Source organism: Scophthalmus maximus, chromosome 4 (genome assembly GCF_022379125.1).
Source record: "Scophthalmus maximus strain ysfricsl-2021 chromosome 4, ASM2237912v1, whole genome shotgun sequence".
NCBI lineage: Eukaryota > Metazoa > Chordata > Actinopteri > Pleuronectiformes > Scophthalmidae > Scophthalmus > Scophthalmus maximus.
The window spans coordinates 21,047,805-21,065,238 of record NC_061518.1 but is presented as its reverse complement, the minus strand read 5'-3'; the positions used below and the strand labels follow the sequence as shown (position 1 = coordinate 21,065,238).

Sequence of the window (17,434 nt, the reverse complement as noted above, 5' to 3'; positions counted from 1 at the left end):
CCTCGACGAATGTGGTCGATTCTGGGGGGGGGGGGGGGTTTCAATTACGAGGAAGGAATGCTATTAAATATGAATTGGGGAGAAAAAAAAACCAGTATCAACTCAATTATGAAGGATTATTCTAAGGCTATATTGGGTTGAAAGGGGGGATTGAACTCATATACGAAATGTTTCCAACTTAAAAAGAGGTTAACGAAAAATAGGAATGGGGATGATAGGTCAACTTATAGGCATCTCACACACACACACACACACACACACACACACACACACACACACACACACACACACACACACACACACACACACACACACACACACACACACACACACACACACACACACACACACACACACACACACACACACACACACACACACAGGAGTTTGGTTGAAATTGTTTCAAATTTGCAATGTCCAGAAAATTCTGACTTCACAAAAATCAAACAAACCCGTTAGATGACTTGTAATGTTTTATTCATTGCAGCTTTTAGAACATTGTCCCGCTTTTTGTCTTGTCATACGGTCACACAAAAACAACAACAAAAATAAGACACTTGCATGTGTTCAGTAATTATCAATTTTTGCCCCAGAGAGATTTTTCTTTCGCAAGCTTACCGATGTGGAATAAAGAAGGTAGCTGTTGCTGCACAGTTTGTAAATGTGACCATTGTAGAACAGTGAATAAAAGACAATGAGGTTATAAAATTATTAATGAAATGCTTCTGGTATTACAGAATCACGGGGAAATGTCCGTGTTACTCCCAAGAAACGTTTTGCTTTTCCTGACTTGGTCTTTGTGTGCACGGATCTCGACATTTTAATAAATGTAAACAACCGACAGTATTTATGAAACAGTCTTTAAACAGTACAGTTTGAAAAATGTCTGAATGACGTTTCTACTTCTTTGCTTCTCCGAAACTGCCAACGACTGGAAGGAAAGAGAGAGCCAGAGCAACAGAGGCAGCGACAAACAGGAAGTTGAGTAGAAATGAACCGAGGAAGGATTTGGGAGATTTCTTCCCGTGGCCTCTGCACCTGAACCACTGCACAGCCTCATCCAGGTTGTGCGTCTGGGGTTCGTAACCCAGCTCCGCTTTGGCTTTGGCCATGCTGAAGTAATGCGTCACGCCAGTTTTATACACCTCCGTGCGCGTGAGCAGCGGCTGGAAGTTATAGAAGGGGCCGATGAGGTGGTGAATCATTTCTGTGAGAAAGGCGAAGAAGTAAATGAGACTGATCGGTAGGCGTAGCGTGGGGAAGGGATAGCCCAAGCCCTCCACCAGAGGCCTGAAGAATTCAAAATTATTGACCGGCCTGCCGTCTGAGATGAAGTAGGCCTGGCCGGCAGAGCGGTGCCGCTTCTCTGAGGTCAGCGCCCCTGCAGCCAGCTCGTGCGCCGACACCAGGTTGTCCACGTGGACAAACTCCACCAGGCTGCTGGGTTCACCATAAACAAAGCTGAAGATCCCCTTCTCTATGTAGCCAACTATCCTGGGTAGGTGTCGCTGCTCTCCAGGCCCGTAGATCCCCGCTGGACGCAGCGCGCAGGTCCTCAGGGCCCCGGGGCCGTCCTTCAGTGCGGTGCCATTAGCTTCTAGCACGGCCATCTCGGCCAGGGACTTTGTCCTGGAGTAGTGGTCGGGGTGAAGGTGAAGAGGTAGATAAGGGAGGCTTTCGTCGCCGTTCTCTATCACTTGGCCTCCGAACACCACGTTGAAGGTGCTGGTGTAGACCAGCCTGGACACTCTGTGCTCAACACAGGCCTTCAGGACGTTCCGTGTGCCTTGAACGTTCACCGCCTCAATCAGGTGACGGTTCAGCTGCTCCCTGCCGGACATGCCGTAGGACGCGATGTGGAACACACAGTCCACACCGGTCACAGCCCTCTCCACTTGCGCATAGTCTCGTATGTCACCTTGCACAAACCCAATGTTCTCCGGCACTTCTTGGACCGGAGGGACCGTGTCAAACAGAATGACTCGGGCTCCTTTTTTATGCAGGGAGCGTGCCAGCCTGCAGGGGGAAACACGCTATTAAATATGAATCCAAACCTCCGAGACACTCATTACATGGCCTCCATTTTAAAGCTGCGAGTCTGTGACAAAAACACTGAATAGATGAATGCATTTCTACTTTCAAATGTGCCACAGCTCTGTGGCAGTCAGATGTCCAGTCAGACTGAGGGAACTGGTGCGATACCGCCACCTTGTTGTGGAAAAGTGGTATGACAGCACCTGGTCACTGGAACCATGGGCCTTTCACTGACTGACTGACTGACATGTGGAATTTGTTTTCCTATGAAATAAACAATTCGAAGTTGTTCTTACCGATCACCAAAATAGCCACAGCCTCCAGTTATCAAATACGTGTCCGTACGTGCGTTTTCCATCGCCGGAGGGTGAATCTGTGAGGTTAGGAAAGCAACGATTACTGTGAGGAAAAACAAACCGGGACGATTGGAAAAGTGCACAGACAACAGTGGAATCGTTCATGTGTAAACTCTTTTAAAATTAAACCAAAGGAAACGCAACAGTGACGTCAATTCGTTACCTATCACATACAGTCAGATGCGAGATCTCTAACCTTTAACCTTGAAAGTCCCTCAACGTTTTTACGCGTGACATTAATTTCTACGTGGAGAAAAATAGATTCCTACCATCTGTCACCCCCACTCTGTCCTCGGGTTTATTCTCACTTCAATTCAAACTCTGTGAACAAACTAGTGCGTTCTGACATGCGCAGATGGCTCTTAGGATAAGAGGCAAAGCCTGCGCACGTAGTATCTGTGCCCACCTCGAAATATGCAGGGAGGAAAACTTCTGTTGAATGTCGACCGCTCGGTCCTCAGCAGCCGCCACACCGGTGTGTGCACTTCCTCGCTCCACGTTACGTGGTTTACGCACGACCGGTCGTCATCGCTCTGCAATTGGATGGAGGTAAACGTAGAAAGAGGCGGAACACAACGGGAAGTGAAGCAACGTCGCCTTCACAATTAATGTTACAATGCGGCGATTGGCCGTTGGGGAACCGATTTAAGTTGGAAATTATCATAATTTGTGTGTTGATGAAAAACGAGTGGCTTTATGTTTTTGATCCAGAAACAGCCATTATCATCAGCCATGTAGATTCTTCAAAATGTGGCCCGTGATGTTTTACTTTGATAGTTATAATCGGAAGTTGTGTTTCACAAACGCAAACTTCACGCGCCCTGTTCACCAAGACTTTCGACATGCACCTCGTGCCTTGAAAAAATACAAGCAGAGATCTTTTAAAACCGTCTTGAAGTATAGTGTCATTTATTTTCTTATGGGGAGTGATCGATAACACTAAAACATATATCACCATTTAGATTCATGTTTTTTCAAAAGAAGGCACATCTTGTGGGCACTGTTCATCCATTGAATTTATCTCAATGTAATACTATTTTTGTTCTGATTTTGTGCAAATCACCATAGCCCTGACCAAAACATACACTCATACCAAACACACCCTCATACACAAACACATTAGTTAAACATGCAACCTAAGTTGATAAAAGCTTTAGGCAATCGTAGTGTCATAAAAAGGCTAATCTACAGAAATAAGTCTCAAGGAGACCTTTAAAACAAACCACGGATTCAGCAGATCCGATGGAAAGACATGGGTTGTTCCAAAGTTCAGGAGCAACAACCAGATAGTATAGGTTTGATTATGGCAACATTTCTCCGTTGAAAGAAGCCCGACCGAATGGGCTTGGAAAACTGAGGTTCAAAGGTGCAAAGTGCTTCCCCATTTGCATGTGTAAACTCCTTTTAAGAGTTCTGAGCATTTCTTCAAATGTTCTTCAACAGCATCTTGATTATTGTCAGTAAGATTTTACATTGACTATGTATAGCATATTCCAAGTTTGGACTTGTTAGGTGTACATACGTCATGCATGGGATGCCTTCACTTCTAGGGAAGAAGAGTCAAGTGTACAGGTCAAGGTCATGGTACTGACAATGCTGGGAGAAAATAATATCTTCTGGGTGATGGATGTCTGTCTGGGAAGACTGGTTTCAACCTTGTATTGTATAGTCTACATTTGTGGGAGTTCATGGTGTGGTATACAAACTCTTGTGTTGCTCTGCTCATTATGGAAACCTGCACTCAGCATGCAGAGAGGGTCTCGATCCAGATCTGTAATAAACAGTGTCTGAACTGCGAACCATCTGATCCAAGTGTCTGAATTCAATCTTCCTCCTGAAGAAGAAACTCGTCTATCCTCTCAAGAATCAACTCTGAACTTGAAGTTACCTCAGTAACTGTAGGTCCTGCTTCACAATGTAGGCTTCAGGACTGTGTTATGACATGCTTGAAAGCCGCAACATAAGGAGGAACACACGACCATGTAAGATGCAACAGATTTTGTCATTTAGTTGAAAAAGATGAGGAAAGAGGCCTCACATGAATGTCGGAGTTCCAAATCCATTCATTTTGATTTATTCTTTGTCACATCTGTCCTGTCAGGAGTCGTGTTGAACAACAAGCATATTTATCTTGCAGTTCACAATGTCATCATCAGAACTGAGTACAAATAAAAATGTAATTTCAATCCCAGTTCAAAAGCACCTTGCAAGGATACTCTACTTATACTAATACCATTTACTCTTACCCCTTGCTCATTAAAAAGAATTAAAAATAAAATAACATTCTTATTTTAATGGCTCAACTCTCTACTTGTATGTTCCTTCCATGTTATAATATCAGTGCAACATTTCAGTCCTGTTTTTTTATTTTCATTTCAATATTATCTGTTCAGTTGTTACGTCCTGTGGGTAACTGATGGTTAAATGTTCCCTCTGAACAATCTGAAAACAACGTTTGATTTTGGTTAGGGCAGGAAACTTTTCTTGAATTGTAGGCATAGAGCACAGAGTTTATAACTTTAGTATATTTTGTTATGAATAAAGCGTGTTAAATAAAACCAATGAATATTAGTATAACGTATCACGTTAATTTTGCAAGTTGGACACTAATTTTTCCCGATTAGTCTAAGCACAGTCTATGGTTGTGGCCCGTCTGTTCTGTCACCCGTGCTGAGAAACAGCGCCACCCGCAGCCTCTGGACTGACGTCGGCTAATAAGCCAATAGGGAGCGGTACCTCGGCACCTTGTACCGCCCATTATTTGGTTAGGCCCAATCACATCAGAGCTTACCACACAGCCAATAAGGATTGGTTTGCACGGCCTGTCCTTCTGTGGACGGGAAGCAGCGACAGGCTGCTGGTACTAGCAGCAGACATGAATTCCTTGGAGCAGGCCGAAGGTAAATAATGTCGGTAGCAAGTTAAACTAGCTCATTTTTTATATATCCTCTGATTTGTTGTAGCGTCGTGGCTGTAGTTACCACAATGTTTGGAAACAAGCGTCTCACGGTGCGATTTCAGACCTCGGTTCAACGTTGTATCAATGGCTAGTCTGCTATCGACATTTAGCATGTTTGCTAGCTTTACTGACATCCAGTCGTTAGCAGACGTGTTGGGTATTCAACAGTAACCACCGGGACACTGACACGAGCTGAGCTTCAGATCTGAGCACTGATATTGACCTAGACATAAATCACACGGGGAGGAGGAGAGGCTGCACATACAGAAGTGAACAGAGGCAGTCATTAGGTCATAGAGCTTTGTAGCTGAATGTTTATTGTTCATCTTGTTCAGTTTGTCCTCTTTGTTTTTGTTTGTAGTTAATTCTGATATGAGGTCCAAAATACAGTGTGCATTTAATGTTCCCGTTTTTGTTTCAGACTTGAAGGCCTTTGAGAGAAGACTGACAGAGTATGTCTCCTGTTTGCAACCTGCAACCGGCAGGTGGAGAAGTAAGTAACTGTTGGTAGTGACCGTCAAAACCATGACAGAAAGACAATAAGTATTCATGTGTGCATTTCTCAATGTTCTATATCTATGTGTTTCTCGTAATTTGTACATCTGTTGACTGTAAAACCAAAGTTTTACTAGAAGCCACCTCCTGCAAAAGTTGGTGCAGATGTAATTGCAGGTTAAAGACCGTTACAATCAGTGTTGAGCCTTGAATGCATTGACGTAGGACACACATTTAACGTTGTTGTGCTGGGTCTCATTTCTCTCTTCTTTTTTTTTTTCAGTGATCCTGATAGTGGTGTCCGTTTGTACTGCTACTGGGGCTTGGAACTGGTTGATAGACCCCGACACACAGAAGGTATGTATGAGTGAACAAGCATCAAGTAAGAACGCATCTAGGAAAACGCCCTGAATAACATGTGAAGTGGACACACATCACATTCACATACTGAGATTTACGACTAAAAAACACTTGATTTCATGTGTAATGTGTATGTTACTTTCAATTGACTTTATTCTTTAATTTTTTTAATCATTTAACACAGATTTGCAAAAAGCCAAAGTATTGTTATTGGCTCAGGGATTTATGACGTCGCTTTGTTCCTCAGGTCTCGTTCTTTTCGTCACTGTGGAATCATCCCTTCTTCACCATCAGCTGCATCACTCTAATAGCTCTCTTCTTTGCTGGGATACACAAACGAGTTGTGGCACCATCCATGTATCCTTTGTCTGTCAGTTGAAATGAAGTGGCATGTTTCGATGATGATGATGATGATGATGATGATCATCATACTTTATTGACCGACAAATCTGAAATCTTTCTTGCACCGCAGCAGGTCCATTTGCAACCCCACGGGGTCAGCATGTATATGTAAAGTCATGTATAGTCATGTATATGTAAATCTGAGCTGGGCCTAAAAGCCACATAATACTTAAGATTGAATGACACACAAAAGAGTGCTTACATCTAACCTTGTTAAATCTCTGGTGTGATGCTAATGGTTTTTATTTACTGTATGTTACAATGATATGATATGCTGATTCATAGAGTTTCTTAAGAAGTTTGTCTCAAACACTTAAATGATATTTTAATACTTGGTCACAAAAAACTGTAAATGTTGTTACACATCACACATTCATCCTCGGCCATTGACCAAAGAGTGCTGTGCATATAGGAAATGTTTGACTATTTGTAATTATAAATATTTTGCCGTACTGGTTAACACCCTTGACCTTCGCCTCTTCAGTATTGCTGCCCGATGTCGGACAGTTTTAGCAGAATACAACATGTCCTGTGATGATGTGAGTAACGTCATTTACCCATTTACATTTCAGAAAGCTTCCATTTTCATTCCAACTTTTTTAAAACCTGTCTTTTATTTGTGCCATTTTACAGACGGGGAAACTTATTCTCAAACCAAGACCTCACATCCAATAACCACCGGCTCGTGTGGGCTGCTCAGACACTGTACCTGGCCTTTGCTGAGAGCCTCCGATCGCTCAGTGACCTGCGTCCTCTGGGTGCTCACGTTTCTGCCATTGTGACAGGACAAGGGCGAAAAGAACGGATGGGGCCTTTTAACAGTGTTGCTGTGGCGATGTCTTCATTTGAAGCTGCTGATCCGCTCACACAGCCTTTGATATATTTTATTCAGTCGGTTTGAGTTCAGATGTGTTTATTTCTGTTTCTGATGTCAAGCATGTATTTTATCTAAATGTTTCTATTTTTAAAATTAATTACCTAATAAACTCTCCAGGTGTGGAAAATGTGTACTTTTCTAATTCACGTGTCATGACGTGAAAAGCCAGTGACTTCGAAAATGTTTTTTTTTTTTTTTTTGCGTCTTTGGTTTTTGCGACAGCCTCTCTGCTTTCCGTCAGCCACGGCCGCTTTACGGCAGGGAACAGTCTTCCACATGGGCCTCCTCCCCCCAGGCTGAAGCCGGAGCGTTCGTTCTACGTTGTGTTGTGAGGGGGAATTATAAGAAGACGTTGCACACACCGGCTGCACTTTGGTTTAAAAAAAAATAAATAAAAAAAGGTGAAATGGGAAAAAGCCGAACCACTAAATTCAAACGTCCGCAGTTCAACGCCGTGGGGCTGCCGGTGAGCGCCGCCAAGGAAGAGGAGCCCGAGGGAGACGAGCACGGCGAGGACGGGTGTCCCGCTGCGGAGCTGCTGGAGAAGGTAAGAACACGACTGGGACCCATCGCTCACAACGACCCGCTGGCTTGTTCCATGTCACAGCCTTGTGTAATAGGAAGGCGTTCGAACATCCCCACGAAAACGTGTCACCGCGATTCGCTGCAATAACTAAGTTGATAAGATCAAACTGAATATCAGCCCACATCTGGGATATAGACTTGTTACAGCAGCTGCAAAGTAAAAAGAGTTTGGCAAAAGAATAGGCAACACAGAATCAAAATAAATAAATGAATAAATACAGAGGTGTGTACATCATATACAAACATGAGGTATGACTTTTGAATGTGCAAATTCAACTCTCAGATTCGTATTCAGGCTTCTGATGTTAAGTTGTGAGGGATTCCTCAACAGTTTCAGTCCATATGAACGTGTGTCTGCACATGTCGTGCCAGATGTCACGATTCCTTGTCACCCGGGCTCCAGAAGTGCATCAGGGGTTAGAACAGATGAGTACTCAGACATGTATTCACGTGTCATGTTTGATGCGTCTCTCCACAGCTGCTGAGTCCCAGTGCAGACGTGCGGGAGTTCGCCTGTGCCAGCATCTCCCGGGTTGTGCAGCAGAGCCAGACCATCCCGGGCTTCCTGCAGAGGGATGCCGTGAGGCGCCTGGGGCCCATGCTGCTGGACGGCAGCCTGGCGGTCAGGGAGACTGCCACAGGAGCGCTCAGGTGAGCCAGTAGTGATGGAGTGGGTTATTTTTTCCAAATCAGATCTGGATCCGTTTCTCAAAATGCAAAAGACAATGTACAGAAGGTCTTTGTGGCAGCTACACACGGCCGCTGTGAGGAAGTTTAGTTTTTAACCCTTCAACAATGAAGAGTATAATAAGTATGTGTAGACAAATAAATGTGGGGCTCCAACTTATTATTTATTTTTAGCTCTCTCTCAGGTAAAACTTTGATTTTGAATGTGGACAGCCTGCAAAGACTGTGTTGGCAATGCTTTAGTTTAAGAGGGCAAAATAGCCAGGCGGTGACAAATTAAAGCCAATAAGAAACAAACTGAAAAATGTCCACTTTGGTTCAGATAATCATGGGTATGTAGTGCAGAGTCCTGTTGCCTCTGCAGGGGGCGCCATGCTACAACAAACGGCTTAGATTTAAGGAGAAAGAATGTTCTGTTGGGCTGTCATGATTATTTGTTTTTATTGTTGGTATCCTGATGTATTCAGGATACATTTGAATCTCTACCCATGCAGAAAACAGATCACATTTGTATGTACACTAGCCGTTGATGTTTCCTCAATTCCCCTCAAAATACAACAAATGTTTCGCTAAGCAGTCGCAACGCAACAGTCGTCTTGATTGGCGTAATAATCGAAAGGGTGAACGCAAGTTTCGGTACCAGATAACAGTCTAAGCCCCCTGTCTGACTGGTGTCCTTCAATGTTGCTCACAGTGTATTTCCCTTTGCCCTCATACACACAAAATACAAACAGCATCTCTGACAGTGTCTCGCCTCCGACTGACTGACTGACTGAATCTGCGTCTGGGACTCTCTCCCTGACAGGAATCTGAGTGCATGTGGAGGTCAGGAGGTGTGCGAGGACATGGTGAAGCACGACGTCATGACTCCTCTGACAGCACTGCTTAGAGAGGTAAGACTCGCCACTGCTTTTAGCTCACACCATCACTTCAGTCCCTCCTCATCAGCAGCAGCTGTAACAGCCAGCTAAGATTCCTCATCGCAACGAGTTTTCATCCCAGAACACGGATATTGGTGATGTGTAAAAAACAACAACACCCACACTCAAACAGATAGACTCGTTGGATCATATTCAATCTTGACCTGAGACAGATTTTTTTTAATTTTCGCTAGTTGTGCAACGTAATAAAATCCTAAAGTCAAATGATCGCAAAAGAGAATGCATACCAGTTCACTCTTTGAACAATGTGTTGGTTGGATGACGACACAAATCAAAACAAAGGCTGTCCCTGTTTCACTTATGGTTTTGTTGTCTTCTCTCCAGTGCTGTGCTGGTTTTGAGAGCGCCGTTGTGCAGATGAAAGAGCAGAAGAATGCGGTGGAGGATGTCGCCAACGAGGCTGTGAACCTTCTCTGGAATCTATGGTAACACAAGTGGCTGTGCTACTTGGTTCACGGCTGAAAACTTTTTTTTTTTTTTTGCTGTTCATGCAAATCTCACTCATACCCCTCACTAGTCCTGTGCTGTCGGCTGATCCATCCTGACATACCTCATTCCACTTTTCATAGCTAGTCCAGGAAATGTCCACTTGTTTGATTTTTGTTCCTGCAACTGTTAACTGACCATAATCATGGACCCATAGAATGCATGCACATTCTCAGCTCGTCTCACATCTATCGCATATTATGTTGTCCTGCCAGTGAGTGCAGCAGCCAGGCGTTGTCTGTGTTCAACAAGGCAGGTCTCCTGGATCTGGTCGTCCAGTGTCTGGAGAGACACCCACACAACGTGGATCTGGCCATATCTGCAGGTAGGACTAATTGATGATACGCCCTATCTTCCTAAGATTACACTCAAAGCCTGTGATATGATTGTTACTGATATTTATGAGGAGTGGTAATGTTTTTTTTGGCAGTGTTGATAATGTGGAAATGTTGCAGACAGCTCTGTCATGTTCTTTCAGCCCACTGTTTGCACACTGTGACTGAGGATAACCCAGAGCTGCTGTGTAGCATGAACACTGCTGTGCTCGGCGCCCTGGAGAACGTTCTGCTGTCGTCTCAGCCAGGCATGGCACACACACTGCTCAGGACATTGGCTGCAGGTACAATTTGTCCCATCTTTTGATCATGACTAAATTGTTCAAAACGATTCCACAAAAGACAAGTTAAAAGGGACATTAAAAAAGTCCTCTGTGAGTCCTAACTCTCCCTCCTGCTGTGTCGCTCAGGGACACTGTGGAACATGAAGGGTAGCCTGCCCACTGCCCGCCAGGCCCAGGCTCTCAATGCCGCGGTGGCCACCTTGTCACAGTGCCTGGATCTGAACACGGGAGAACTCATACCTGAACTCAGACAAGCAGAAGAGGTTCGTCACAAGAACGCGCCGTCTGTGACAGACGCAGAAGACCAGGCTGCAGGGGAGATTCCTCTAGACGAGATGGACGAGGAGGAGGAGGAGGAGGCACCTAAACAGAAGAGGAATGGGAAAGATAACGATTTCTCCGACCTCCTGCCTGTAAGAGATTTCATACAGTACTCTACGTGTTGCTTGTTCATGTTATACACACAGAAAGCTTTGTGCCCCTTCTAGGCATACAAGTTGACCTTCGGACACTGTAAAGCACACTTGTCAGAGAGATTAACTTGTTCCATTGTCGACTGTACATGTTGTAAGAGCACATGTGATACATTTGCTTAAATGTACAGTCCCCTCCAAAAGTATTTATAGACAATGATTAACAAAACATACATATGTAAATTACACATTAAACCGACTCTGAATGAGTGATGATGCAATTCCTCATGTTATCATCGACCCTCCATGTTCTGTGTAGAGGCAAAGGAGCAACAACTATACATTTGTTTGGTTAACATACATTACATCCAACTTCCATTGACTAGTGACACAAAACGGTTCTTTCTTCCTCTTGAACTGATATAAGATTTTTTTTTATCAATACCATCTAAAGTACCATATATTGATATTTTGGACTCACTTGCATGCTGTTATATATTAGAGCATTTACTGTACTGTGTTACTCTTACTTCTCAGAAGTTCCATACATAGTGGAAAAATCAGCATAAAATGTGTTACAACTTTTTTTGGGGGGGTTCTCTGTGGCCTTGTGGATCAACAACATTTGAGTAGAAAAATGTACCCCCAGTTTAAAATTTCAGGACTCATTGTTTCAATGTTCATGGGGAGGAGGCGGTGCAGTTTTGTGTTTTGGAGACGAATATTAATGCCAGGTGAAAAGGTGGCACATGAGTCACCGTGCAGAGCGAGCCAGACTGACAGGGCAGACAAACTGTCGGGTTCGGGGGGGGAGAAGAGGAGGGAAGGTTCATCTGGAGACCGGCTTCTGGCTTTTGCCGCGTCCCACACAGATCTGACCTCGGCGAGACCGAGCTGTCCCTCTCAGCTCAGTCACAGCCAGAGCCCCAAGACTGTGGGTGACATTGTGGTGACGTTTTAAGAGAATCCTCCGATATCAAGGGTTATACAATGATCTGGTTTTTGTCTGTTCATATAAACACACTGAGACATTGTTCCACTCAAACATCACTTGTCCTTCAGAAGTGACTTAGATGTTTCATTTGCATCAAACTGGGTGATAATGGTGCTCACAGTTATTGTTTTGGTAGGATGATGACTCGTGTGGCTTATTTTTTCTTTCTGTTTTTATCTTTTTGTGTCCAGAGGGGCATGGAGGAGCTGAGGGAGGCAACGGCCTTGCTGACAGCCCAGCAGACGTCCTTAGAGATCATCGTCAACATGTGCTGCTCTGACGGTGAGTGTTGTGAGCACGGTCAGTAGTGCTGACCCCGGGCACTTCCCTTCAACATTATTCCCTCTGACACAGCTTCCCAGTTCGTGTTTATCAGAAAAGCTGCTACAACAAAAAACAACTACATGAAATGTGTTCCTCTGTGTTGCCTAGAGACGCCTTTTTGTTGTTCTTGATCAGCCCTATATGTGTGTGTGTGTGTGTGTGTGTGTGTGTGTGTGTGTGTGTGTGTGTGTGTGTGTGTGTGTGTGTGTGTGTGTGTGTGTGTGTGTGTGTGTGTGTGTGTGTGTGTGTGTGTGTGTGTGTGTGTGTGTGTGTGTGTGTGTGTGTGTGTGTCCGTTAAGACCCATCTGATGACGAGTGGGAGGAAGAGTCGAGCAGCGACGAAAGCGACATGGGTCCGGATGGTCTTTGTGATGGAGTGTCCAATCTCATGTCGCCACTGTGCTTGTCAGCAGAGGTTCACGGTGCTTTAATCAACCACAACATCCCTGAAAAGGCAAATACCCATCGGCGTCAACAATAACTCTCACCTCGGTCACTAGAAATAGAATATTTCTTCAGTGTCACAAACTTGAGACAAATGACAATTGTAGTTATGCTGTAATTTTAATGTAGAACCATAATTATCAGCTTCAAATATGAATTTACTTATACAGTGAATTCCACCCATCATCTACCGAAGGCTAAACAGTCTGAATTACGTGCCCGATCTGTGATAGAGATCTGTCTTTTACTTATGCAGTCACACAAAAGGTATCGTATGATGAAGTATTAGAGCAATAATGAAGAAAATACGTTTGGAGATTTCCAGATTAAAGTTATATTTAATGAGAAAAAAGTCAAACTATTTTGTGAAAAATGAAATTACCATCCATTTTGTCCACAATTTTTTTGAAGTCCTGACACTATAGATAATATGGTGCTGAGGTGCCAAAATTGCATTAGTTGTGAAACCTATACTAAATTATAACTTGCTGCTGATGCTCCACATTCCTAATTTTAATGTAGGCAACAGGCTGATCTGCAGATGGCCCCCTTAAAGCCTAAAATCACGTTCTTTTAAAATATTAGACCTTTTCTTGTATAATTCTGACCTTATATTGTGAAATTACGACCTCATTCTTTGTAATATTTTGACCCTTTTTTCCGAAATTATGACTTGTCCAAATTTCCCCTTAATCCTTCGCCGTAGTATACAGATATTTTGTGGTGATATATATTTTTTCTCCTCTTGATTCAAGGTCCTAAAAAAGACAGAATTCCCCAGAACAGAAGCCATGGATGTTTGCCATCAGAATCCCTCCTGGAGAGGCCTGATAAAAAGGTAACCCGCTCACTGTTTATCTTCTCTTGAGCTTCACTGTGTGATGATCAAAATTCGCTTAAGGCACTTTGTATTGTCCAACATACATCTCCACATAAAATTGATATGCTCTTGCACGAAATGTCCTGACAAACGGCATCTTAACTGTAGGATGCAGCGCGTACAGTCCCGGGCTCTGACGTGCCTCCATAGCATCCTCTCCACCATGGACGCAGAGTCTCTGGGAGGACCAGCAGCCCTGCAGGCAGCAGCGCAGCACCTGTCTACCCTGGTTTTTGGCGCAGCAGGTCTCATATTTATGTCTTAATAATTTGATACAGCGGAAACACTGCAGGTCACATTTAGTGTGTTGATTTTGTCTTTGTTAAAATACCCCAGGATATAGGCAAAAAAACGTTAACTTTGATTCTAGTTTTGGAATTAGAATTGAGATGAAAAGTGAAAACAACATTTAAATCATAGTAGACAGTTTGAGTCGGAAATATTGAGGCATCTCGTACATCTGCCAATAATAAGCAAAATGTTGCTTCTTATTTTCAGAGATGCCCAAAGACGAGGAGTTCCTCGAGGCTGTCATCAGTGCCATGCGATCTCTTTTACAGATGATTGCCTCCAAAAGTATCCCCCAGGTACAGAATACTGCACAGCTTCAGCATTCCTTTTGGCGATTTTAAACATCTGCAAGATTGGGAAGTTTTAAGGGGTTAAAGACTTTAAGTCCCAAGTTTGGGTTAATCTGACAATGCTGGCTCCTCCATTTCCCATAATGCAGCTCAGCAACATCTATTGTTAGATATATGCTGTCCGCCTCAGCTCCAGTAGTGGAAGCTGTACATTTAAATGTCTCTAAGCCCAAACAGAGATAACCCTTAGTGCGTTTACATGTACTTTAAAAACCCGATTATATTCGGGTTAAATACCTTTCCCCGGCTAAAATCTGAGTTCTCCTATTCCGGTTAACAGACCTAGATAACTCCTTGAGTAACCGGGGTATTCGTGCATGTATACACCTTAATTGGGGTAAGCTTGGTTTATGTTCTGCGCATTCTCTGTAACTCCGCTGCGGTGGATTTTTACCCGGACATAGAAGAGATCAGGAAGCAACGGCGCCAAAAAACAACAGCAACAAAACAAGCTTTACCTTTAAACCGGAGGACTTCGCCATGGCAAGGAACGTTCCCACCAAGAAGAGAAGCTGAGAAGACGTCCATGTTCTCCCTGCTTTCCAAGTTGTTGTGATTTTGACAAAGTTCAACTGGAAGAAAAGCCTTATTCCGAAAAGGTTGTTACTCTGGCAGAATGCCACGTACTGTGCCGGAGGTGGATTTACTCCCCTCATTCTTCCCATTCTTCCCCGCTCATGTATACGGGGAAGACTGGCATAACCCGGTTATTCACTTAACTGGGGTGACACCATAGACTTTTAAAATCTCTCCAGTGTCACATAGTGAGTTAAGGGGACTTCATGTGCAAAATTGGTGGAGTGCCCCTTTAATGCGGCTTTCCTGTCCAAACACTCCACTTCCAGTTCACACTAAACACTGAACTGTGTTCCTGTTGGACGGCTCAATATCTGTGTTGTTTTTCTTAGTGTATGACCCCCCAGCAGCTGATGAGCCTGAGCGAAGCGGCCAACTGCTGTGATGTTGTCAGTGTGAGGGTCAACGCCGTCGCCATTCTGGGCATCACTGGCAGCACATTAGCCAAAGAGAAAGGCACTGCTGCAACCCTTCAGGTATACTGCTGTCTCTTTTGTCTTCTTTTGGACCGTTTGTTCCTCCTCTAAGAATCTGTGCTCCCACAGATGATCGGAACTGCCTTACTTGAAGTTGCCACGAAGGACGCCGACCTGGTTGTAAACGGAGAAGCCCTCGACGCCTTGTTTGACGTGTTTGCGGATGGAGACGAGGCGGAGACAGCTGCTAAAAACATCCAGTTACTACCTGCACTGAAAGCACTTCAGCCCGTCTTCAAAGCCAAGGTACCACAGACTCTTCTGCTTATTACTGAACACAGTTCTTATTGATCCCTCAACATTTTTCTGCAGTTACATGTGCAAAAGAATTTTTAACCCATGTCTTCCACCAGTGCACATTTTGTTTCCCCTTTGTAATTGGTAATTCCTACATTGTTCTCTTGTGCTATTTATCCAATAATTTGTGGAATATTTTTCTAACTTTAAAAACAATCATATTTTTTTATTTTTCGCCACTAGATTCGTAAAGAGGGAAGAGGCAAGTACAGCCCTCAGCAGCTGTGTGTGCTAGACAACATCAAAGTCAACCTGAGAAGATTCATTGGTTATCTGGAGAAGGCGGTGAAAAAATGAGGACATTTCAGTGCTTCACATCAGTTGAACATGTATGCTTTTTGGATGGATATTTCATGCAGGCAGGAGCACTGCACGAAAAACAGAATATGGTTGTGAAACCATTGAGTATTTATTATGTTGGAAGGGAACCATTGTTAATCCTTTGTTACAATGTTTATATTCCCTAAATAAGGATTTACTATTTTACTTAGTGGCGTGAAAGTTTATTTGTTTTGAAGAAAGAAGAATAGAATCCAATAAGAATTTTTTACTGCATGTTGGTTGCAGTTAAGATCCCCCCCTACATTTAACTTTTATTTTGAATGTGAAATTTTTTCATGCTCCCCAGAAACATTTGAAAAGAACAGGTGTGGTGAAACGATGGCAAGTTTCCACGTGGTGACCCATATCGTGGCGCCACATTTCTATCGGCTAAACATTTGATGTTATGCAGTTCTGCAGGTCCTGATGAGGAGAATATGAGGTAGAGCTGTTCATAACTCCCCCTTATAAGAGTCAGTTTAGTATCAGCTACTATACTGTATGTAAAGGAGATTCTGCCTTGTGGAATCATTATTTTGTTAAACAATTGGCTTGGCCAAGATAAATAAAATTACTATTTAATTTTTTGGCATTTCAGCCTTTAGAAATAAGCACATGTTCTCTACATCTGCCTCACTGTGGATCATCTGCTTCCCATGCGTTCCCTTCTCACTCAGCGAGGCTCTACTCTGCGTGGAGCGGTAGCTGCTTTTGCAGTGGTTACTCTTTGAACTTTTCCGTCTGCAGGTCACCACAGCAACCAGTTCATACTGACAGCATTTGCTTCAGTAACGTGATAAAAGAATTGCCTAAATACAAATTTAAAAAACCAAACAACCATCCGCATCCAGCATTGCTTCTAAAGCTGCTAATCCTGTTCTTCAACGCAGCAGGTTTGAAATTATGTACTACCATGATAGTCTTATTTTTGCACCTAACTCTTGGGGGATATCATGTCAACCCCTCAGCTGTGCTGATTTATTTGTGATAACTTCTCTGTGGACTATCAAAGACAATTTCAAAGACTCATTTGAGGGAGAATATGTCATCAGGCTATGAATGAATGAATGTCTTTCCCACCCACCATTAAATCCTGGTGTCTTAAAGTGCTTTGTTTTTTTCATTTTATGACCCAAGTTCTGGACTAGTATTTCCTGGAATGTTTATGTTCTAGCAAGTGCTGTCCTAATTAATGAAAAGGTAGTTCATCTATTACTATAACCTTGCCAGTTTTTGATCATATTGCTACTGCTGCATATAAAGAATT

At 43.4% G+C, this 17,434-nt stretch overlaps 3 protein-coding genes across 4 annotated transcripts; 2 read left to right on the top strand and 1 right to left on the bottom strand.

The window, feature by feature from the left end:
- Window positions 1-460: 460 nt before the first annotated feature.
- On the bottom strand, window positions 461-2,917 carry sdr42e1 (short chain dehydrogenase/reductase family 42E, member 1). 2 transcript variants are annotated; one of them, XM_035627958.2, is made up of 3 exons: window positions 2,797-2,917; window positions 2,331-2,407; window positions 461-2,016 (listed from the first exon to the last, which is right to left on the bottom strand). In XM_035627958.2, exons 2-3 carry the CDS (start codon window positions 2,390-2,392, stop codon window positions 900-902), a joined length of 1,179 nt encoding a protein of 392 aa, XP_035483851.2. In that variant the 5' UTR covers window positions 2,393-2,407; window positions 2,797-2,917; the 3' UTR covers window positions 461-899. The 2 variants fall into 2 exon arrangements, with proteins under 2 accessions (XP_035483851.2, XP_047187466.1); XM_047331510.1 differs by having other exon boundaries at window positions 2,660-2,799.
- Window positions 2,918-5,173: 2,256 nt separating this feature from the next.
- Window positions 5,174-7,610, top strand: cnep1r1 (CTD nuclear envelope phosphatase 1 regulatory subunit 1). The gene is made up of 6 exons (XM_035627703.2): window positions 5,174-5,290; window positions 5,771-5,842; window positions 6,128-6,201; window positions 6,452-6,561; window positions 7,091-7,145; window positions 7,240-7,610. The coding sequence occupies exons 1-6, from the start codon at window positions 5,266-5,268 to the stop codon at window positions 7,279-7,281; spliced, it is 378 nt and encodes a 125-aa protein (XP_035483596.1). The 5' UTR covers window positions 5,174-5,265; the 3' UTR covers window positions 7,282-7,610.
- Window positions 7,611-7,737: 127 nt separating this feature from the next.
- Window positions 7,738-17,273, top strand: heatr3 (HEAT repeat containing 3). The gene is made up of 15 exons (XM_035627702.2): window positions 7,738-8,030; window positions 8,547-8,719; window positions 9,561-9,648; window positions 10,021-10,121; window positions 10,398-10,507; window positions 10,661-10,801; window positions 10,928-11,214; window positions 12,400-12,490; window positions 12,832-12,986; window positions 13,732-13,814; window positions 13,965-14,101; window positions 14,355-14,443; window positions 15,406-15,549; window positions 15,619-15,795; window positions 16,030-17,273. The coding sequence occupies exons 1-15, from the start codon at window positions 7,890-7,892 to the stop codon at window positions 16,141-16,143; spliced, it is 2,031 nt and encodes a 676-aa protein (XP_035483595.2). The 5' UTR covers window positions 7,738-7,889; the 3' UTR covers window positions 16,144-17,273.
- Window positions 17,274-17,434: the final 161 nt, after the last annotated feature.